Raw genomic sequence first — 24,340 nt, forward strand, 5'->3', positions numbered from 1 at the left:
TAGTCCTCAGGTATCAGACCAGTACCACATAATTACTGGATAGCACAGGGTTACATTGGCAACATGTTTGTGCACTTAAGACAAACAAATGAAGCTGTTGGTGTTACAGGTGATTGATTTTCCCATATCATGCACATGTACAAGCAGATCTATACATGGGCATGAAGGTATTTGAACTCCTAAATGCTGTTAACACCACCCTGCAGCTGACATCTAAAATTACACAGTCCCTCCCCATCCCAAATAGATGCCTTTATAGATTATGTGCAAAACCAAGGGGAAGGGCCAAGACAAGGGCCAAGGGGAAGAAGTGGAATTGGTCCTAGGTCTGTAAGGGTTTAGAACTTGAGTCAGCGAGTCTGTAAGGGATCCATTTGGGATTGGGGGAATCAGTATTTGACATCACTGTCCACCAGAGGCAAAATGACTTATTCAAAATGAAACGGGGTCCTTATGGATGTTTATGATAACTTTGGTTGTAACTGTAGATTGCTGCTCAAGTGAAGCAGAAGAGCACAGCAATTAATTTGCTGATCTTTTGTCAACTTCAGTTCACTTGCTTTCCACTTTAGCTTTACCTGGTTCTTTTTTAATTATTCAGTTATTTCCATAGTTTGTATTTGTCATGCCAAACCTGAAACATCATGGCTAGTTTTGTTGTGGTAATGTTTTACTAATAAACTCAACCTCTCTGCGTGTGATGAGCAGAGATGGGATCCAATTAAATTCATCTTAGTGTGGCTCAAAGGCTCAAACTGCTGCGTGAACTTAATTTGAGTAAACAAAGATGCAAAGTGGACAAGACACAATATCTTGCCAGTGTTTTCTGAGGTCCTGCATTAAAAATGTTCCTTTTATCAGCAAATTGACGTAAAGTAGGAAAAAGAAAAGGTACCAATTATACAGGCAGAATGAACTCTTTAATCTGCAGAGTAAGTAGCTCTAACTAGTAGCTCTCAGATAAATGTAGTGGAGTAAAAAGTACCCTAAAATATGTTCCTATGCGATGTGTTGACATAGGAGAAGAAACATAAATTGAAATACTCAAGCGAAGTACAGCTATCTCAAAATTGTACTTAAAGCACGGTGCCTGTGTAAATATATCTGATGACTTCCAATTTTTGTGGATTTAGTCTTTAAAATTATTCAGGGGTCTCCGTGAGAGTGGTTATTTTGTCATAAAAGGAGCACTGATTACCAGACTGAAGGTTGAGATGGTATTGTGAATATGTTTTATATATAACTGTTGAATTTTTTTGATTGGGGCTTTCAAATGAGGGCATGACAGAAAAAAATTGGGAACCACAGACATGTCAGTGGATTATTTTAATCTGCATAATTTAACCCAGGTTAAATCGTGACGCATCGCCAGGGGGCGCTCGGGGTCCTCCTGGAAGCTGCACACTGAAGACGCCGTAGAAGAAGAGTTAGTATTGTAAACACAAGGATATGGCTGACGAGAGGGGAGGAGGTGAAGACAACATTAACGACAACATGGGGAACCAGTTACAGCTTTTACCAGGTAACAGTTAAACTCACCGAGCTGCCGGTCGGTCCGCTCGGTGTTTCACCGGAACTGCGTTTATCTCTTCGCCCTGCTAACAGCTAACTGCTAGCTAACATTTCTCCACAACAGGCCACTGTCAGACATCACACCCTGACTGACACATTAGAGCTGCTCTCACTTTCATTTCATTTCTGCCATCACGGTGACTCATTAAAATGATAAAGCTGCACCCGTAGGTTGGTTAAAAGACACTTAAAGAGCTAACTAGCCTCACTGTGAGCTTCTGTCTCTGCTGTGCCATGACAGACAATGAGGAAGAGGAGGAGGAAGATGACATGGAGACAGAGGACCGAGACAATGAGGATGCAGAGAAGCCCACCATCATCACCTTTGACCCCAGCCTGCCCACATCACATGCTGTGAGTGATGCTTTCCTTCTCTACATGTTTACTACCACACATGTGTAATTCTCCCTCCTTAGTGTTTGTCACTCCATCAGAGAGCTGCTGCAGAGTTAGTGTTCTGCAGCTGCTGTGTTGTGTTGACTCTGACCCCTCTGTTGGCAGTACCTGGGAGCAGACATGGAAGAGTTTCACGGCCGCACAGTCCACGATGACGACAGCTGTCAGACCATCCCTGTGCTGCCACACACAGCTGTGATGCTGGTGCCAGGTCAGACGCTGCCTCTGCAGCTCTTCAGGCCACAGGAGGTCAGCATGATGCGGAGCGTCATCCAGAGGGACCGCACCTTTGCTGTGCTCGCTCACAGGTCAGCAGCAAAGCAAAAGGCTCTGTAGCCACTGGCAATCATCACAGACTGGACAGAGAGAGCATTTCTTTGTTTGGCATAGGAGTTAAAGGCTTTACTAGCCATGATGAGTTAGAGTCAGCCTATAAAAACAGTTGCAGCAGTTGTGTCCGGGTGGTTTGTGGCTCCAGTTAGAACCTTAAATCCTCAACAGTGGCACAAGTCTGAGAAAATAATCCAGATTACATCACACGGGTTATCGTGGCTTGAGCTAGGAGACTTAACATACAGTATAAAACAGAAAGCCTGTGTTACAAACAGGGTGCATCGAGTTTGAAAGATCTGGGCATTCATTAGACTTGGTTTGAGGCTCCTTTAAAAAATGCCATTAAGTTGCATGATGATGGGAAGTGTAGGAGCCAGTGTTGTTGGAGCTTGACCCAAATAAGGGATTAAAAGTCAGGATGTCTCTGCTGCTTCAATTTGCACCATTGCTTTTGTGTCTCTTGTGAGTCCCCCAGCCTTACAGAATTACAACTTTAAATACGTTTTTGAATTACTTTAATTGCAATGATTTTATCTGGCATGTTTCCGCAGTGATACAGGTGACCCGGAGGCAGAGTTTGGGACAACAGCTGAAATCTATGCATACAGAGAAGAGCAGGAATATGGAATTGAAACTGTCAAAGTGAAAGCTGTGGGGAGGCAGAGATTCAAGGTCCATGAGATAAGAACCCAAGCAGACGGGTAAGTTTAACTGCATCATAAATCATTAAACCAAAGGTCAGCGATAAATGCATGTGCACATTTGAATGAGTGCTGGACTCTATGAATAAAGACATAAATGTTGTGTTGTTGTCCTCACATTGTGAGCCCGTGGTTGTGTGCAGAAATCAGAGCCCTGCGAGGTTTCATGGTAATCATCTAGGCGGGACTGATTCAAATGGGAATGTAAGATGAATGTAATAATCTGGTTTTAACCACCTGATAAGATAGAAAACAAGCAGCACTCTGGACGAGGACTGCAGATCAGTGGATCACTTCCATGCAGTATGTGCTGAACAGCCTCAGTGTTCATTTGTATTCACATTAACTTTGAGTATAAGCATGACTTAATGGAAATATTCAATTCCCTGAGATGTTTTTAGTCAATATAAAACATTTAATCAAACTTTGAATTGTTAGTGTTTTATATACATCATACATGATGCATATTGAAAATGACATCACATCAGATATCAGTTTTTGACCAGTCATTTCTTGCAGCCGAGTGATGCTCCAGTAGCTCACAGCTAGAGGGCAGACTAACTATTCATAGTTGGCTTCAAAGGTAAACTGAGAGCATCATAGTCAGCTTATGATGTTTGTATTCATGGAGTTACTACAGTAAATATACACTTTCAAGTATTTATTCAAGATGTATTTGTTGTGAAATGATGCGTACATGGTTGTGTTCAAGTTTTTCTTTTACATACTCTTGAGAGGGTTTGGATTATTTATTTATTTATTTTTAATTATTAGTTTTTGAAAAGCTTGGTACATGACATACATGTGTTATTTTTTCCAGTGTACGAGAGCACATGGCATATTTTTGACATTATGGAGACAGACTTTAGTTCATATATCCAGTAAAAAAAAGATAACAAATGAATAAATCCAGAAGAAAAATAAAAAAAATAAAACAACAACAGAGGGAAAACATGTCATACATATTTATTAAGTCCTACCATAGTGTTACATAGTCACACAGGAGACTGATATCTGACCTATTTTCTATTTTAATATAAGCCCAGAACTGGTCCCAGTGCGACAACCTTCCTACACTTATTTTATATCTGTATATCTTATCTTAGCATGTACATTCTAAAGATGTTATTTCCACTGTTGCACTCACCTATTCTTTCAGTTCTGGGGTCTTGTTTCCGACTAGGGTCTTAACATAACTCAAACACACACTTAGATATGTTTGGTATTTGGTCTGGTCTCCCACTAAACACAACATTGGACTTTAAGGAATTTCTAAACCAAACCTACGACAGGTATTCAAGACTGTTAATACCCGGCTGGATCCAAAGTGATCTGACCTAACTACCTTCCCATATACTGTGTTCCTATATCCTATTTACATTTCCAACACAAATTATTAGTCTACAACTTCATTATATGGAGCCTGTATATTGTGTTACAGTATCTGTGCAGTATCTTATATAATGTGAGCTCTCCCCCAGCTTCGTCCACGTATTTGACACAACCGGCCATAATTTCAGACCATTTGTCACGTTCAGTTTCCGTCAAAGGCTCGTCTGGTCTAATTTATTTTTTATAATCGGTGTAGATAACAAGAAAATGCAAAGCCCATTCTTTGTGCCGTAACTGCTGTCGCCCTACTCGAGCTCATGCCTCCTTACATCCTCCACTGTTCAGGAAGTCATTGAGTTTGACCGTCCATAAGACTGGGTCTTCATAAAGACTTATTTCCGCCATTCTGTAGTCCGTTGTGTAATGTACATAAATTGGTTGCCATAATCCTGTTGACCTTTTGTTGTACTGCAAGTGACGCCAGCGAGCAGAGAATTGAAGTTAGCGCCCGCTTAAGTGGGATCCGCTGCCGTGCCGTCTTTGGTGATGTGCACTGAATACTGATAGAGCGTTTTCTGTGTATTTCGATACACTTCTCTTTCTCTCTGTAATGTCTCTGAATGCTCAACCTTTGGATTTTGGATTGCTGAAACAAACATTTGGAAATTTAGCGTCACTGCCATCATATTATGGCACCTGTTTTGTGAATTTCTGTTGCTGTTTGTGCATTAAATAGATAGAAATTAAACATAGCATATCATCTTTTGGCAGGATTGAACTGAATGCTATTTTCGGTGTGTGTTCTGATTCATGGTTACACCTGAAGGTGCTCTTTACTGCTCATGTGGTGTTGCTTAGTGAATGTTTGTTGGTCTGAGCTCCAGGGAGTTCACTGAGTGCACCTTGTGTGAGGACTTAGAGGAATATTTCTCACTGCTGACAGAGAAAATGTACAGACTGCACCTTTTTTTATTATCCTCTCAGATTAACAAACATCCTGTCACACACCTGATAGCATTCAGCCAGCACACCATTTGTTTAGTCTGTTATTCATCCACATAGTTTCACTCAGCTTCTCTTGCTCTCCTCCACATTTCCCGCCTTGCCTCTCTGTTTTTTTCACGACCTGTGTTATTGTCTCCCTTTGTTTATCCCCTCAGGATCAGACAAGCCAAAGTACAGATCCTTCCAGAACGCATCCTTCCAGATCCCCTCTCTGCCGTGCAGCTCACACCCCTCTCCAGACTCCACATGCACCCCTCCTCCAAACCCCCGACTCAAAGCTGCAAACAGGCCCAACACTGGTGGAATAACTACCAACAGGTCAGACACACGAGCGCTCACAGCACATGTAGTTCACATCTGCAGCAGTAACATGTGACAGCCGTTGCTGTTAAAGTCTCCATGAAATGAAAGATACATTTTCGCAGTTTTAATCTTGTGTCCCTATGTTGATTCATCATTTATCTTTTGTTACATACCAAATATATGTAAGAAAAAATCAGTGTCAGAGTATTTTTACATCAAAATCTTGTCTATTTGATTTATGTAAAACCAGCTAAATGTTTTAAATGTTTGATGACTCATCCTGCTCTCAAGGGGTTTACAAAAGTTCATACAATCAAAGGAGACTTTGGGCAACTAGTTATCCGCATCAGTCATATAAACCCACACCATATGTATGTTGTAAAAGCTAACAGAGCGATATGAGGAGCAAAAGGAAGAGATGTGTGTTTGGATATCAGTAGGCAAAACCTTTGTTTTCATTTCCCAAACAATGTAATTGATTCATCTCTCCCTCATCCTCCTGATCTAATCAGTGAGGGAGGTGTGTGTGTGGAGCCAGCAGCGGACTCTGTTGTACCGACATATCGTGCTAAACTTTCAGCCCACCTACTTTTTAGCAGTCCAATCAAATGCGAAGTATTTAAATCCCTCTAATCGTACACCACTCAATTATTTTATTTCACTGGGAGTTCTAACTTCTGTTTTACGGGGACTTAAGGGGAAGGTTTGGTATTTTTCAACCTGTACCCTAGTTTCCCATGTTTTTGTGGGAACGTGACAAACGGAGACAACAATTTTGAAATTGGTCCTGTGAAATTAAATTGTTCAGGAGCGCTTTCAATGTACGTCCACTAAAAGAGCATTTTTTTGCCACCGACAGCCTCAGATTGTTATTATAAGTGTCTGACAAAGAAATTGAATGTTTTTCTTTTCCTCTCTCCTGATCCAGTCTGTTTGTTTTGTGTCTGATCAAGTCTCACTGAAGGGACGTCTTGTTCTGAAATCTTGTAAGTTGAGTTGTTGCAGGAAGACAATAACGGACCGGATCATCCGTAAAGTGAAGATAAATGATTTATTTCTCTGTAGGGTCCTTTCCATCATGTTGTCAGACACTTGTAATAACAATCTGAGTCTCTCAGTGGCATAAACAAGCACCCTTTAAAGCAGTGGTTCCCAATTGGTGGGTGACAGTCCAATAGTGGTTCACGGGTCCATTCTGAACAGACCGCAAGTGACTCACAAATATGTCAAGTTTGTAAAGAGCCACACTTTATTTTTAAGTACAGTGAATTACCAGCACAGAGTTTATATTTTGAAGTGCTGTTTCCTGCTGTAGAGTGAGCACCTAGAGGACAGATACTTGACAGAAACAGCAAACTAGTTCGACAACCCTGTTGAAAAATACAGAACTTTCTCTTTGAATAATTTAGAATCACAATCAGACAGAAGTTATTGTCTATCACAAGGAAATGGGAATTCAAGGTGGCTTACATGCTAGACAGCAAAAGAAGCAAGAATGCAACTATAAGCATTAATTCCATTATTGATTTTCTCAATTAAATGATTAATTGTTTGGTCTATAAAACATCAGAAAATAGTAGAAAATGTCCATCCTAGTTACCCAGGGTCCAAGGTGACCTCCTCACATGTCTGTTTTTGTCAGACCAACAGTCTAAAACCTGAATATATTCAGTTCATCATTATATCAGACAAGATTATCAGTTATGAAGCTTAATGCTACATTATATAATGATATTTAATATTGAATTACATAGAAATTTCAACAGTAAGTATGTTGTTTCAGTGTCTAGATATTTTTGGCCATGACGTGTGTGTTATTGATAGTAACGTGGGAAGAGAAGAGAACTGTGAGCACTTGAGTTATCACTGTAGGAAGATATAATTAGTTAATGGTGCGTCTGTTGTTCATCACAGAGGAAGTTTCACTGTGCCAGTCTGACACCATGGCCGCCCTGGGTGTACGCTCTCTACGACTCTGTGAGTACTGCAGCCCGGGTACACGACTTGGTATTTCCTCCATAGATAAACATCATGTAAGACTGAATGTAAACCACGTTTCCACCGCTTCATGTGTGTCACCTCACAGGAGTCGCTCATGAACAGAGTGAAGAAACAGCTCCATGAATGGGACGAGAATCTGAAGGACGACTCTCTCCCTACGAACGCCGTAGGTCAGCCTCTGTTCAGTGTGTTACAGATGGATAGCAGACGCGTACACACATGCACACGTACGTCTTTGTTTGTGTTCTTTGTGCTTTCTTTCCTTCCTTCCTTTCATCCCTGTCTTCTCTCTTCTGTCTGGTTTCTGTCAGATTTCTCCTACAGAGTGGCGGCCTGTCTGCCCATAGACGACGCTCTGCGGCTCCAGCTGCTGAAGATCGGCAGTGCCATCCAGAGACTTCGCTGTGAGCTGGACATCATGGACCGAGTAAGTTGAGGTCACCACTAACCCCTCATTCCTGCTCAACCCCCTTAGTCTTTCTCCTCTGTCCCTGCAGCCGTCACCTCCCGCATGGCGTCATCAGATCTGGTGTTTCTACTTGTGTCACACTGCACAGTCTTTGTCTGTTTCTCCTCTGATGTTCTCTGGTATATTTAATCATTCCTGTAGGGGCTGATAGATGTGTTGTTTCTGCAATATTTCAGCCCAAAGTTGGCCTGCACAACAAAACTGTTACGAAATACACTCGAACAGAAATATGAAAGCAACACTTATGTTTATGCTCCCATGTTTTACGAGCTGAAATACAAATCTACTTTTTTTTCCTATGCGCACAAAAGGCTTAATTGCACCCAGCAGGCGTTACAGCATCATTACTACACAAGCATTCCTGTCCACTCTAAAAGGTGCAGTTTGATCACACAACACGATGCCACAGATGTCACAAGTTTTGAGGGAGCGTGTCATTGGTATGCCGACTGCAGGTGTGTCCACCAGAGCTGTTGTCCATAAATTGAATGTTCATTTTACTATGATAAGAAGTCTCCAATGTTGTTTCCGTGAATTTGGCACTTTATAGAGTGGCAGAAATTTGTTTGTAATAGATATATTTAGGCTTATTGTTGTGTTCAGTGATGATGTTCATGAGTTTTCTGAAAGAGTATATTTGATCTGAGGGGGAGGTTGATCACAGACAAGAGGGTGTTGAAGCTGCTCTCTACGTTATCTTGTCTGCTTCACCCCTACACTAACATCCACATGTTGATATAAGCAAAGCAGTTTTGGCTCTGTCCTCCTGGCTTACCTCACTGCTTTGTATGTATATGTTATAACGACAGAAGTATGTTCCTGGGTGAGCACACACACACACTCAGCTGCATCACCAGAAAGTGTTCAGCTATTACCAGGTGTGTTAAGTGCTTATTTAATGCGCCCTCCTATTATTTGCTCTTTCCCTCCTGTCTAACTGAGGATAATAATCCTCCTGAATGTAGAGAGTGTCTCGGTCACACACTGCCTACCTGAACCTGTGTCATCCAGCTTGTGGCTCATGTGGAAGCATAAAGGCCTCAACAGTGAGAGCACTTTGCACTGAGAATTAATATGTCCTTTTATCTCTTTATTGTCTCTCCTCCGCAGTGCACATCACTGTGCTGTAAGCAGTGCCAGGACACAGAAATCACCACAAAAAATGAGATCTTCAGGTGAGAACATCAGTGCTTGTGCATGTTTTAGCTTGGTTATTACAAATGCTTTTCATCTCAGTATTTATACACACTTTAAGAAGAGATAATTCATCACTGTGATTATAATTCCTTCACCTGCCTGGCAGGTAACCAAAACAAAGATCTTAAAATGCATGAAAGCTTCATTTAGTCTTAATTCATTTGATTTAGGAGTAAAAATATAATTTAAAGGGATACTTTGCTGATTTTCAACCAGCTTTGTATCATAACAGTGTGGCTATTATATGTAAATGAATTGTGGTAAACTTCCCTCCAATCTGGAAATCCATCGGTAAAAAAAAGAAAAACATTTTTTTCTTCCTTTACCTCTGGAGGCACAGCCCGGAGTTTTTCAGCTAACAGAGGTGCAGGGGCCTCGGCGATCGCTCACGCCCTTCACTTCCGGCGGTGCCCCCAGGGAATCGCCGTGTTGTTTACAAATACTTCGGGTAGAAAACCAGCAGAGTTTAGCTATATATCACATTTTTCACGTCACTATATCACCGTGTAGACTAATCTGATGTTTGTTAAGTCTATAAACACAATGATTGAACAATGTTACTATTTCTGTGTGTTTTGTGATTAACATGGTTATCGTAGATTAATGTTAGCTGGGCTAACCGTTAGCTGTTAACGTTAGCCATTAGCGGTGTCTGTAATAACCATAGACTGTATAAAAATAAGGTAATAACTCAATAAACGGTCCGTGAATAAAATATTTTTTCCAGCGGATATCTTAGTTACAACATGATTGAGCTAGCAAAGCAGTTTTGTGTTGCTATGTGTGGTATTTATTCAGTTATGGGAAATCACGATGTCTAGAAAGCATCAGTGGCTGCAGCTGACAGGGACAGCTAACACTAGCAGCAAAGCTAACATCAGGACGTCATCTGTTAAAAGCCTCCTGTTGTCGGATACGACATGAAACTACTCCAGTTTGCTTAATCGTGTTGTAACGAAGACATCCGCTGGAAAAAAAAAATTTTTTCACGTTGATGAGACGGCGTTTTGGGTGGAGCGGTCGCTATGGACGCGGAGCTTGCTGTTTCTGTAGGTACACATTTCCTGGGGAAACTCTGAAATTGTATCCGCCCATCTAAACACAAAATCAGGGAGAAAGACATCAGTCTTTAGTTAAGCAAAGCGTCTAAAGACTGACTTGTGAGTCTAATGTCGCAATGGCCAAGCTCGCATTACGTCACCCACCAGCTGGGACATTTAATCGTCTGGTGTGCACACTGCATTCTGGTAGTTGTAGGTTTTCTACATCTTGAGCAAAAGTAAATGCCACAGGTCTTTTCCTCTGTTTTCTTTGGTCATTTTAAAACCATCGTTTTAAAACCATTTGCATCTCTGTACTGCAAAGACAGCCTAGTTTTATGAAAAGACCATCTTTCCAGCAATGAAATATTTTTTTAATGGAGCATTACAATTTTTAAACACCCATCCACTTTCATCTACTTATGCGGGGCCTGGGTCGCGGGGGCAGCAGGCTGAGCAAGTTAATCCAGACATCCCTATCCTAAACAAAGCTTTCCAGCTCCCCTTAGGGGATCCAGATGCATTCCCAGGCCAGATGAGATATATAATCTCTCCAGAATGTTTTGGGTCTGCTGCAGAGCCTCATACCAGTTGGATGTGCCTGGAAAACCTCTAACAGGAGGTGCTCAGGAGGCATCCTGATCAGATGCCTGAACCACCTCAACTGGCCCCTTTGCATGTGAAGGAGCAGTGGCTCTACTCCGAGCTTCCTCCGGATGTCTCAGTCTCTCACCCTTTCTCTAAGGCTGAGCCCAGCCCCCCTATGGAGGAAACACATTTCTGCTGGTTGTATCCGCGATCATTCTTTCGGTCACTACCCAAGGCTCATTACTATAGGTGAGGGGTAGAGCATAGATGAACTGGTAAATGAACAAGTAAAATGAGAGCTTTTCTGGCTTTTTTACTACTGCAAGAACCATTGCCAGGGATATGGATGATGCTTCCCCTGAGTCTTCAGACTCTGCCTCCTACACAAAGGACATGATGGCCAAGTTCGGGAGTTACTCATAGTGTTCTTTCCACCGCTCAACAATATCCTCAATCCGAGTCAGTTGTTCTCCTCCTTTGCTAGCCCTGCTTTCTTTTCTTAAGGCATCTAATTGTTTGCCAGAACTTCCTTGAGGCCAACAGAAAGTCCCTCTCTGTAGCTTCCTTGAACTTCTCCCACACCCTGGTTTTTGATTTGGCAACCACCACAGCTACAGCCCTTCTGGCCAGCCAATACACATCTGTTGCTTCAGGAGAGCCCATGGCCAATGAAGCCTGAAAAGCTTCCATCACCGCTGATCTCCACCAGTGTATTCTTAGGTTGCCGCCACGACAGGCACCAACGACCTTCCGAGCACAACTTTTAGCAGTCACCTCTTCAGTGTAGGTTTTGAACATGGCTCACTCGAATTCCATGTCCCCCAACCTCACCTGGGAAGCACGAGAAATTCTTCCAGAGGTGGGAGTTGAAGATCCCGTGGACAGGGGCGTCAGCCAGACATTCTCAGTTTACCCTTACTTCACATTTGGGTTTGCCAGGTCTGTCTGGCAGCCTCTCCCACCATCTGATCCACCTTCCTACCAGGTGGTGATCAGTTGACAGCTCTGCCCCTCTCTCTACCTGAGTGTTTAAGACATACAGTTGTAGATTTGATAGTACGACCACAAAGTTGATCACTGATCGTTGGCCTTGGGTGTTCTGGTACTAGGTACACTTAAGAACCACTCAATGGCCAATCCATGACAAGCACAGAAGTCAAATAACAAAACACCCTTCAGGTTCAGATCAGGCAGGCTGTTTCTCCCAATCATCCTCCCTCCAGGTTTCTACATTTTCACCTATGTAAGTGTTGAAGTCTCCCAGCAGAACTATAGAGTCTCCAGTTAGTACCCTTTCCAGGACACCCCCAGAGACTGAACTGCTGTTTGGTGCATAAGCACAAACACCAGTCAGAGACCTCCTCTCAGCGACTTGCAGTTGCATCGAAAAGACTCTTTCGTTCCCTGGGGAAAACACCAACACAGCAGCACTTGGCCTTGGGCTCATGAGTACCCCCACACCCACACACACCCCACCTCCAGGTCCAGCTCCAGAAGGGGGCCCTAGTTTCCCCATACCATGCGAGGTACTGGAGTTCCTTTTATGCTGTCTCATCAGGATTACTTGAATCACTCTCAGTCTGCCCCCTCCCCTGGGATCACTTTGCTTTGGTAGACCCTACCAGAAGCTATTTGCCTTGGACAACACAGGTCCCAGGGTCACAGGGACATGCAAACCGTGCTAACACGTTAAAGTGACGATTCCTGGATTTTTAAACATCTAGATACACAAATTCCGGTATTTGTTGGTCCTACTTTTACAGTTAATGCCATTAAGAGGCTGCTCATCTTTTTAATATACTGAAAGACAGTAATATTAAATTTTAGGCTGCCTTTTACTTTTTAGTTTTTCTTTTCATTGAGACCTCTCCTGCAGCATTTGGACTTAATATAAAAAACACATTAAAACAGTCTGATGGGGATACTTTACCAGGAACCAGTCTGCTCCTGTTCATGATTGTTTTTTCTTTCTTCTTCTTTTTTCTTTTGTATTCACCGTCATCTCTGTAATCACTGCAATTATTAGGACGTCAAAGTCGACACTGATTTATACGTCTGCGTAGAAGTTGAATAAAATCTGAGTTACATCATGGACCTAATATCCCTGCACTTCGTCTGCAGACTCGCAGTCTGAAAGCACACACACACACTGTTATGTAATGTACTTTTATAACTAACTATGATGTGTGATGGCTAATGTATTTTTCCAGAAATCACACACAGAGCCTCTAACACAAATCTAACTGTCCAGATCCTCACTCTGTGTTTATAGGAAAAGTGCATTAACTGTTCATCCAGATAAACGGCAAATGAAAGATGTGTTTTATTTGTTATTTTTAAGGTTACACACTTCCTCAGCTAACAACGCTACGTACGTAATGCATTTTCAATCAGAGAGCTAAAGCAGAACAGGAGTACGGTAAATTTCTACTTGATAAATTGCCTCAAAATGTGTCTCTCTTTTATTGTCTGCAAGGACCTGTGGAGAAAAATAATTATCTTGTAGAACTGAAGATTGGAAACAACATTTTCCATCCTCAGGTCGTAGCTTTGTATATTCTGTATTGTATTTCCATAATGGCCGCACCAAGAAAGCACCAGACTCGTTTCGAGCTGCTGATGAAATTACGCTATGATGTGTGAAGCCTCAAGTTGTTTAAAACTAAATAAAAAAAATATGGTGAATCAGAGGCCTCTCAACAAGCTCACCACCTCAAAAAGCATTTCCACACTGTGCTGATTTTCAATAAATTCTACACTCTTTCTGAAATATAGAGTTTCCATCCAGAGTGGCCATCACTGTACTGTTAGAACATTTTTTACACTTAGTTTATATTATACACATTTTGTGCAGAGAATCCACCTTGATGCGCAGTACGTGGTATCTTTAAGGTTTCTGGATTTGAGTTTGATGTGAGTTTGTTGTGATGGACTCATTGTTGGGTTAGTTTTCAACCTGGGACCTACTTTCCCATGTATTTGTGTCTGAGTGACTGATGGGAACAACAATGTATGAAACAGTTCCTGTATTGGGCGAGAGCTCTGCAGCCAGCAGCTGAGAAACAGGCTGCAATGTAACCACTCAGGGCATTTAGCACCGCCAATTTACGTCCACTAAAAGTGCTTATTTGCTCAGATTATTATTCTTAAGTGTCTGACAATAGTATTGAAAGGATCCTTTTGTTCAAGAGTCAACCAGAAACTGCCCCAAAGTTGCTATCGCCAAAGTAACCAGACTCCAGTTAAAGAAACAATCATTTCATCACCATAAAACACATTTCAAAAACCAAACAAAACTCGCAAAAATCTGTCTTGGTTCGACTTTCCACTGTTCCACCAATCACCAACTCTGGTTTGGTTGAAATAAACACTTAATTCACCCAGTTAGATGTGAAAATATGCTGGCTCTGTGCACATTAAAATGATGTTTACTGTAATGTTAATTTCAGTGGAGCCTGGTCTAAACAAAAAAGGTCTTACACTTATTCAAAAAGTTTAAAAAAAAAAAAAAAAATCCTTTCTCTAATTGTCAGACAATTAAAACAATAATCTGAGCCTGTCAGTGATGAAAACAAGCACTTAAAGGGGACTGACTGTGCACACAGTGGTTACATTGCAACTTATTTTCGCAGCTGCTAGCTACAGCTCTCTCACTCAATACAGGACCAATTTCTAAAGTTGCTGCTCCCATTAGTCTCTTAGGACACATTCACACTGGGGCTATTTGGTCCGCTTTGAATGAACCCTGGTCTGCTTCCATGGATAGTTCGGTTTGTTAGGAGTGGTGTGAACGCTCATTCAAACTCTGGTGCCGACCAAATGAGCGAACCCTGGTCCGCTTGAAAGCTGGGTGTCTCGGTTCACTTGCAAGTGAGCCCTGGTGCGGTTCGCTTACAGTGGGAAATGCAAACGGACTACCCAGCGAACCAAAGAGATGAAGTGACATAGAGCGCAGTGCATTTTGGTGTTTTGTGTTTTTGTCGTGACCAAGCCGGCTGAAAGGGATGGGTTTCCATTTTCGGTCCTGGCCAATCGATGAGCCGGGTTTTCTTCTTCCTCATGCTTTCTTTCTTCCTGGTCAGTGGTTGTTTCGGGCAGTACTGCCCCCAAATGAGCAGCTGTTGTTACTGCGTGACATTGTCTATGGAGCTACATTAGGGTCAAATGTTTTGTACTTAGAAAAAATAAAATTTGAAACTGAAAATTCATGTGTTGATCTTGAATTTTGAAAAATACAACAGTGTATTCAAAATAAAAATAAGTATATGAAATGTTTTTTCAGGTTAAATATAATTTTGATTCACTTTGGTAATTCTTTTGAATGAATAATTTATTTTCACTTTTCACTTCCATATATATTTTTAACATTTGAGGTCTTATTTTTTTCAGTTGCATGTTTTGTCTTTTCAGATTCAGATCTTATTTTTTACAGTTTCAAATCTTATTTTTTCACTTTCAGATCTTTTTTTCACTTTCAGATCTTTTTTTTTTCTTCAGTTTCAAATCTGGTTTTTGAGTTTCAGACTTTTGACCCTGATGTGGCGTGGGGGGCGTGGCATCAACTGAGAGGGGTGTGGAATCATGAGTGACAGTGCCTTCAGGGAACGTAGGAACTAAAAAAATTCTGACTCAACACTTATATACACCATATTCATGTGACTGGCAGTGTAAAAATTGATGCCAGTGACAAACTTCCATTTAGAAATCTGTTTTAGACAGTACTGAGCACCAATTGCGGTATAAGAGCGATAAATTATGCCAGATTTTGCAGTTCAACAGCCACATTTTAAGTGCTGATATGTCCGATTTCCACATAGCACTGTGAACGCAGCGTAGTGTCCACTTCGCTTGCGATGATGGCGTCCGGTCGGTCGGGTCAATCTGCTGGAGCCCATACATCCAGCACACAGGTGAGAAATGTTAACTAAGCTTTGGGAACTCATAACAAATATTAAGGGGTCGTTTTTGTGTCAGAATTTTTTTAGTTCCTACGTTCCCCTCAGTTGATGCCACACCCCCCACGCCACATCAGGGTCAAAAGTCTGAAACTCAAAAAAAAGATTTGAAACTGAAAAAAAAGATCTGAAAGTGAAAAAAAGATTTGAAAGTGAAAAAATACGATTTGAAACTGAAAAAATAAGATTTGAAACCGTAAAAAATAAGATCTGAATCTGAAAAGATAAAACATGCAACTGAAAAAAATAAGACCTCAAATGTTAAAATATATATGGAAGTGAAAAGTGAAAATAAATTATTCATTCAAAAGAATTACCAAAGTGAATCAAAATTATATTTAACCTGAAAAAACGTTTCATACACTTATTTTTATTTTGAATACATTTTTGTATTTTTCAAAATTCAAGATCAACACATGAATTTTCAGTTTCAAATTTTATTTTTTCAAGTACAAAACATTTGACCCTAATGTAGCTCCATAATTGTCCAGGTAGTTTGGTCTGCTTTAAAAAGTGCTGTGTGAAAGTGAGCCGTACCAAATGAAGGTGTGAAATTTTTTGGCATTCTCTCCAAGCCAACCAAGTCCCCCGGACTATCCTGGTGTGAATGCCCCCTTAGATACCAAACCATGGGTCCAACAAAAAAAGGGTCCAGGTGGAAAAAAATTTAAACCCCTTTTAGACAGTTTGACTCTGTTTGTATCTCGTATTGAGTTTCAAATCAGTTTTATTTCTGTTTTATTCTTTCTTTAGAAGGACCATTCTGACGTTTTGTTATTTGGATGAACCATTTGATCATAATCGCTGCTGCTGATGACGTATTTCCTCTGCCTCTCCTCTCCCTGCAGCTTGTCTCTGTATGGCCCCATGGCTGCATACGTCAACCCTCATGGCTACGTCCATGAAACCCTGACTGTCTACAAAGCCAACAACCTCAACCTGGTCGGCAGGCCATCTACACTGCACAGCTGGTTTCCAGGGTAACTTTGAGCTCACACTCCTCCCTCAGACAAGTGAATGATACAGCACATGATACACACAGTAGATTGACTCAGAGCCGTCTGTGCCTCTCAGTGTTGTCATAAATGTGAGACATGCCTCTAACCCATTATACTATGTGTCTTCAAGATATAAACCCCCGAAATGATCATTTGTATGACAGCTACTCATCCTGTGTTACACTGAATTTGTGAAGAAGAGCTCAACGCTCCATGAGGAGCTAAGAATTCAAAAACAGATTAAATTCTTGATGAATTTAAGTCACAAGGGTCCGTGTTTACATGAGTTACAACTGGTGCAGTTTAAGTCTCTTTTATCCAGTCATTTGCTCAGTGCTTCACAAACACATGCATTGTCAGCACTGTTTAAAACTAAACTGAAAATGAAACATATCTTTGCTCTCTTCGAAGCCAGACTCCATTGACAAAAACTCTAACTTTACCTTGCTGAACACGGGAGCTCCTGGTCTAACGCTGTATGAATTTGGTGTTTAAAGGATTAGTTCTGATTCACCGAAGTCACACAATAACACAAGCTGACTGATCGAGGCAGCTGTAGACCAACAACTCCTGTGTTCAGCAAGGTAAAATTACTGTTTTTGTCAGTGGAGTTGAAGAGAGCGGAGATAAGTTTCAAGTACGTCTCGATAAATGAGACTTGGATTATACTGCATGAGTTGTGTGAGAGTTTGTCAACAGATGTTTTGCTTCACAGTTTTGCTGTTGTTAAACGTGGTCCTCTATGACTTTAATTCATCAAGAGGAATGCAAAAAAGATCATAAATTCAGTATTAAACAGGATGAGTAGTTGATATACAGATGGTTATTTGGGGGATGAAATATTCCTTTAATAAAATGTTGTCCTCTCCCTTCGCTCTCAGGTACGCCTGGACAATTGCTCAGTGCCGAACCTGCGGGTCTCACATGGGTTGGAAGTTCACAGCCACCAAGAAGGACTTGTCTCCACCTCGTTTCTGGGGTCTGACCCGTTCAGCTATGCTCCCCCGTATCCCCCGGGGCGAGGGGGAGGAGGGAAGAGAGGGCTCTCGCCTGTTCTGCCTGTGATGTCAGACCATCATTTATTGTTAAAAAAACCCCAAAAAAAACAGCAACCTGCGAACCCCCCAAGCCTGGATCTTCATGCACTCTCTTGCTGCGATTACATTTAGTAATCAATGCATCACACTCCAGCTGTCACCCTTGGCTGTAAATCCATCATATTAGTGGAAAGGTCAGTGGCCTTTAAATGGCACTCAAAGAGCAAATACAGCAGGATGGAGGTGTTGATTGTTCTTAAAGGTTGTTGAGAAGTGAAGGCAGCAGGGCGACGACTCGGAGCATCGGGATAAAGTGAGAAACAACAGATCTTACAGATTGAGTCCATGACACGTTGTAGCATCCTAGCATGCAGCAGGCTGATCCGCACCCCTGTCCAGCTGATTCCTTGGTACCTGCAGACACACACAGACACAAAAAGCTTAATGCTTCCCTTCAGCTCCTCTCCTCAGTGTGACAGAGAGTCTGACTGCATGCAGTTGAGAAGCAGGCAGAGTCACCTACTTTAATCTGTTGTAAAACCAACCAGTTCATATAAATTCACCTTGCATTCAGATCCTTTGTGGGTTTCTCAGATATGTTTATTATCAGTCCTGTCGTTAAGATGCTGTAGGTCAGTGGAGGGAACGAGAGCGCACTCATGTTGGACGTGTAGATCTGTCACTAAAGGGGATGTTTTGAATCTTGGGATTAAATTGGATGTATTTTTGTATGGGAGAAGAAGATTGGAAAGTAATTTAACAGACTCATCCATGTGTGCTTTTTATTATCACACCAGTTTTTTATGCAATAAACAAAAAACTGAGGTGACGATAACAACAATGTGTAATATACATGATATAATCAGTGTCTGTTTTGTTCTCGACCGAGGCTCATTGTCCTGTCAGACGATGTGCTTCAGAAAAACAAGCAAGTGGAAATTAGAGATGTCTCGGTGCCTAATGGAGGACTGTTATTTAAAAAGGTTAAAGCTAATTATCCCAGAGAGTGAGAGGAGCATTTACTGTCTTCATTTAGTTTGTTCATGTTGTGTGGCGTGTTAAAATGGTGTGCCTACGCCCCAGCTCAGTGTCTTTTGATAAGTTTGATGAACCGGTGAACCGCAGACGTGAATGAAAGACTTTAAATGGTGAAAGTGATGAACAGATAAAGATTTAATTAAAATTTGTTTTTAGTTTTTAGTTAGATTTTTTCTTTTTTTTTTCTTTTTGGTTTGTAGTGTCGCAGTTTTCAGGATTTTACTTCTTGCGATTTTGTTGCAAGGTGCTGGCTCACGTTTGTATAAATGTAGCTGTAAATAAGAGGCAGTTAAAGCATTTGTTGTCACATATAACTGGTGTTCTGCTGCTGGTAGAATCTGACTCTTATTTCGCATTTCTCTTCATGTCACAAAGAGTTGTTAGGAATTGATCTTTCATCAGTCACAAAGTCATTGATCGCAATAAGGAATCATCTAGATTGTGAAGATGTTGGTCAGTCAAATTTAATGTTTTTGGATAATTTCATAAAGGAATAGATTGAAATTTTGCTTTTTTTTTTGCAGAGATTTACAGGAGAAGATTTATACCACTGTCATGTCTGTAGTATAAATATTAAACTACTAGCAGCAGCTGGTTAGCTTAGCTAAGCATATAGACTGGAAACACAGGCAAACAGCTGCCTTGCTTTGTCCAGAGTTGACATAACTTACCTACCAGCACCCCTACGTTTAACTAATTAACACATTATTCTTTTGTTTCATAAGAAACTGAAGTGTAAGAATGACAGTTTATGGTTTCACGGAGGTTATGGCTATTTCCTGGATGCAGAGATGACATGACTTATCCCAGTTTTTTACCCTTCATTTATTCATTTATTATTATTTTTACAGATTGAGCCAATGAGATATTGCATGTTCATCAGTGAGCTTTAGAGGTGCTGGTAGCTGCTGCTGTAGCTTCATATATTCTGTACAGACTTAAAAGTGGCATCCAGATTTTGTCACATAGTTGTTAACATTAAAGGGCAACAACAGCCATTTTCAAAATTCACTCATGTGGGAGGACCTCTGGCTCACCTGGTGGAGTGTTCGCCTCATGTGGGCTGGGTCCTTTGCAGTGACCGGGGTTCGATTCAGACTCACAGCCCTTTGCTGAGTGTCATCTCCATTCTCTCTCCCACCTTTGCTGTCCAAGTGAAGGCAAAATGCCCCAAAAATGATAATAGTAATAATAAAAACTCATGTTATTCCTAAAGTCTAAGACAGTCCAAAAATATTAGTGATCATGAACAACTTTACCAAATTCAAAAACTAGAGTACTAAAACTTAATCAAGTGCAAAGTCTGGAGCTGCTCCATGGACAATATATTGGGACATATGTTCGAGGTGACACTGGGAGCAGTCTGGGGAATGTTCTGATTCAGAACTTAGAACGCAACAACACAATAAAGCTCGTTTGGGTACAAAAATGAAAACAAAGATTTTGCAGCTCCACAAAATCAGACTCCCATTCATTGGATACATTTACATGCTCACTAGTATTCCCCTATTATCCCAAATATGACAGTATTCTGAATTTGATAGGGTTCATGCAAACAGCATATTCTCTTTTGGATATTCTGAAAAGGCCTTATTCCAAATGAAGCATTCTTCTCAAAAGACAAGTGGGATATGTCAATATTATTTGGCTTTAAGGAGCATTCTTTGAACATGTATAACATAACCGCGGTTTGTGACACACAGCCTTGCTGCCTGTGTACGGTCAGCTCTGTGCATTGTCATGGATGTGTTGTACACAACTCGCCAACAGTTTGAAAAGCTGTGTGGTGAAGATGAAGATGTATGACAGAAAGTTTCTGATCGTAAGGAGAAGCACACCTGTCTTTAAATATTATGAAAGACTTAGATAACAATAGGTTTTTGGGTATTCGCCAATATTGTCATTGCAATCTTTTGAAGAAGTTTGCCGATGGAATGAAAGAAGAAGGTGTTACACAGTCCATCAAGTCCACCACTGGTCGACAATCCAGTCCAATTCAAAATCCAATGTTGATGCAAAGAAGCCAAATGGCTCAAGAGGCTCCATGGGTTCCACTTTTCTATATTTTGACATGACCAATGACATGATAGAGCATCTTAATCTTGAGTCTGCAAGGCTGCATGTAAACAGGAATATTAGTGGAATATTCATTTTCATTAGCCATTAGAGCGAACATTGTCTGTTTTGGAATAAGGGCAGAAATTGGATATTGCAATATAGTGAATCTCAATGTACTTATTGTCTGTGGAGCAGCTCCAGACTTTATACTTAATGACATCACAAGTTTGAGACTTCTGTTATTTCTGGCTTTGAGCGAGAGCAGCTCATGTTCACAAATATCGATTGATCTTTCCCAGGCCATGGAAATGACATATTGGAATTCTTAATGTAGATGGTGTTCCCCTTTAAAGCAAGTTGGCATAATTATCAAAATGTCATAACTACTCTTTAAAGGGCGATGGCTTTCAATTTAAGTACATCTTGTTTTTACGGCCTGAGCACGATGTCTTAATGGACGTACAGTTCTGAGTTGTGTTGACAGTCAGTGGGAGAATAACTTGACTTTGTGGTTTCATGCAGAGTTTGTTTGAATGAATCTTTTAATATTCTTTTAGTCTTCCCTTAAAGGAGAACTCCACAGATTTAACATTGCGTTCCTATAGCACTGTTGGACTCAAGATGGACAGTTAAAGATATGCTATGCAGGATTTCCCTAAAACAGTGTATAGACTCATAGAGAAGTAATCCCTCTCAATCATCACTTATGACCCAGTAGAAGTGTGTGGGGGCGCATTTTTCTGCAGAGACTCTGCCCTCTGCCTGGCTTTTATTATTTTCTTTGTTCAGCATGTTTATGGGTTTGTACCTCCACAGTGCTCAGGTGAGGTCGGGGCTTTAGAAAGAAGTAGCAACCAGATGCCAGATCGTAAGCAGCAGGCATCCAAGAGACAAAGCACCATCGCACAACAACGTCTATAGCGAGGTGAAATGCCAAACAAAAGTCAATCTGGGGTCGGCTTTTACTTTCTCTAGCCAGTGTGTTTACAAAAGTAGTCGACTGTCTTGCGTAGTATACCTTTAACATTTTTAAAAGTGAAAATCGATGCAGCACAAGTAAAGATATTGTCCTTTTCAGTCGATGCAATCTTCTTTCTTGTGAAAACCTGCTGCCTAGATTACCCACAATGCAACTCAATCGCTGACAATTTGGTCTGAGATTCAGGTGTGTTACGTTAGTAGCGGCTAATGTTGCCTCGAGCTGCTAGCCTCAAGCAGAGATGAGCTGCAGGCTACAGAGGTCTGGTAAGCTCACTTTATAGAACTCCACACCCTAAGATCTTTTTATGCCTCTGCACCAGCGATAGCTGTGGTCGCCTGTACATACGTGTATCTCATTCTCCTGAAGGCAATAACTCAAGAACACCTTGAGGGAACTTCTCCAAATTGGGCAGTAATATCTACTTGGACTCATCAGTGACCTGACTAGAATTTGATGGTCAAAGGTCACTGTGACCTCACAGAACATGGTTTTTGCTATAACTCAAGAATTCATCAATTATTCAATTCAGTTTCACACATTTAATAGAATAAAATAATGAAGTGATGACATTTTATATCCAAAACGTCAAGGGTCGACTTTACTCTGACATCATTATGTTCCGCAAAAACTCTTTTCTGGCCATTACTCATCACCTTAACTCAGAAACAGAAGCAGAGACATTTGGACAGATACTGAATTAGTGACTATAATCGGTGTAAAGCATGGATGTAAACTGTAACAGCAACTTGACTGCCATACAACCCTTGAGTTGGTAATTCTAGTTTCACACTTGCAGTTATGGTCCGCAAGACTTGTTAACAGATGTTAATGTGTAAAATCAGTGGAGTTCCCCTTTAAGAATCAGAAAAGGTAAAGTTTCTCAAAAATGTGCCCTTTTTTTTTTTTTTTTTTTTTTTAAACTACATTCTCATTTTAAATCTTATTTAGAATTCTCTGTCAGACCCTTTAAGAGTTTCATATCACTTTGTTTGATAAAGGAAAGGTTTTCACCCAGAGAATAACAGGTCATATCTAAGATCCTTAAAATTATCTGTCATATCACTGATTCAGTGTTTGCCAGGCTGTCAGACTCTTTTTTTTTTCACCCTCGACAATAAAATGGATGCTTCAATGAACAAATCAATGGCCTGTTTCCAAAGAAGGCTTTTGCTTGTTTTTCCATGACAATTGGTGTACCACAGAGTCAAATAAACATGCAGTTATCCTGTGACTGTTTCCTCATTTCCACATTTCACCAGGAAATCCAAAGCAGGAAGTGGATCAGGAGGCATCAGTTTGACAGTTAAGACAACACGTGTGTTTGTGTGTCTGTATGTGTGTGTGGACGTGTGGGTGTGTAAAGCCACAGACCCTGCTGAGATGATGAATTGAGCCCAAACAAACAGGTAGAAGGCCGTATGATGTCCTGCCAGAGTTAATGAATCTTCACGTCTACAATCAGATGGACATGTGTCCTCACTGTGTGTGTGTGTGTGTGTGTGTGTGTGTGTGTGTGTACTTTCATGTTTCTGCATATAATTAATTTCTTTAGTTAGCAGTGTATTATTCCAACGTGCAGATACACGTGGACAGAGGATCATTTGTATGCCAGCACAGTGAGGGTCTAATAAGTCTGAGTGGGAGAGGAGCCATGTCATCCACGTGAGGGTCCCTCAGAGAGGAGCGTTAGTAGTAATAATGATCTGGGCAACATTAGGACATGCAACACGTGATTCCTCGTACCTCACCACCACTTCAGCCTCATCCCTAAAATACTCCTGACTTGTTTTGTGGCTTTAGCAGTTGTTCTGTCTCCCTGCTTCTCTTTAGGAAACTTCCTTGCTTTAGGAAGGAGCTGTTTCTGTAACGTGTTTTTGATGCATTCTGTTAGGAAAATGATGCTCAATACAATTTCCCAGAGCCCAAGGTGAGCGCCTCAAAGTGCTTTTCTTGTGTTGTCACTAGAAATCACAGAAAAGCAGCAAATGTTCACGTCGCAAGCTGCATCCAGTGATTTCTGTTTGATAAGTGGAGTGACTTGTAGCGCTTACATTTAATATAACTCCATCTACTTTGCAGTCTAATGCAACCCATCTGCTCTGCCATGAAGTCTTTTTTGTTATGCTATGTTATAATGAGGACCTTTAACTATGGTCCTAATTATAAACATATAATTGATATATTGTCGAAACAAGATGCATTCCACCTGTATGGTTCTTATCCGACATTTTTACCACAGCCATGTCAAACCACTCAGATCATCAGACATGGAGTAGCTCTCAATGGTTATAAAGTTCTCATACTGTATTTCCTTACACTTATTGTGAGAAGTGTC

General features: G+C 41.0%; 1 protein-coding gene across 1 annotated transcript; it reads left to right on the top strand.

Annotated features, from left to right (window-relative positions):
- The first annotated feature begins 1,406 nt into the window (after positions 1-1,406).
- crbn (cereblon) lies at positions 1,407-23,530 on the top strand. Its single transcript, XM_050038617.1, has 11 exons — positions 1,407-1,522; positions 1,814-1,926; positions 2,074-2,276; positions 2,853-3,002; positions 5,495-5,657; positions 7,557-7,619; positions 7,729-7,813; positions 7,955-8,070; positions 9,223-9,287; positions 16,741-16,872; positions 17,772-23,530. The coding sequence occupies exons 1-11, from the start codon at positions 1,450-1,452 to the stop codon at positions 17,953-17,955; spliced, it is 1,347 nt and encodes a 448-aa protein (XP_049894574.1). The 5' UTR covers positions 1,407-1,449; the 3' UTR covers positions 17,956-23,530.
- Positions 23,531-24,340: the final 810 nt, after the last annotated feature.

This window comes from Epinephelus moara, chromosome 24 (assembly GCF_006386435.1).
Source record: "Epinephelus moara isolate mb chromosome 24, YSFRI_EMoa_1.0, whole genome shotgun sequence".
NCBI lineage: Eukaryota > Metazoa > Chordata > Actinopteri > Perciformes > Serranidae > Epinephelus > Epinephelus moara.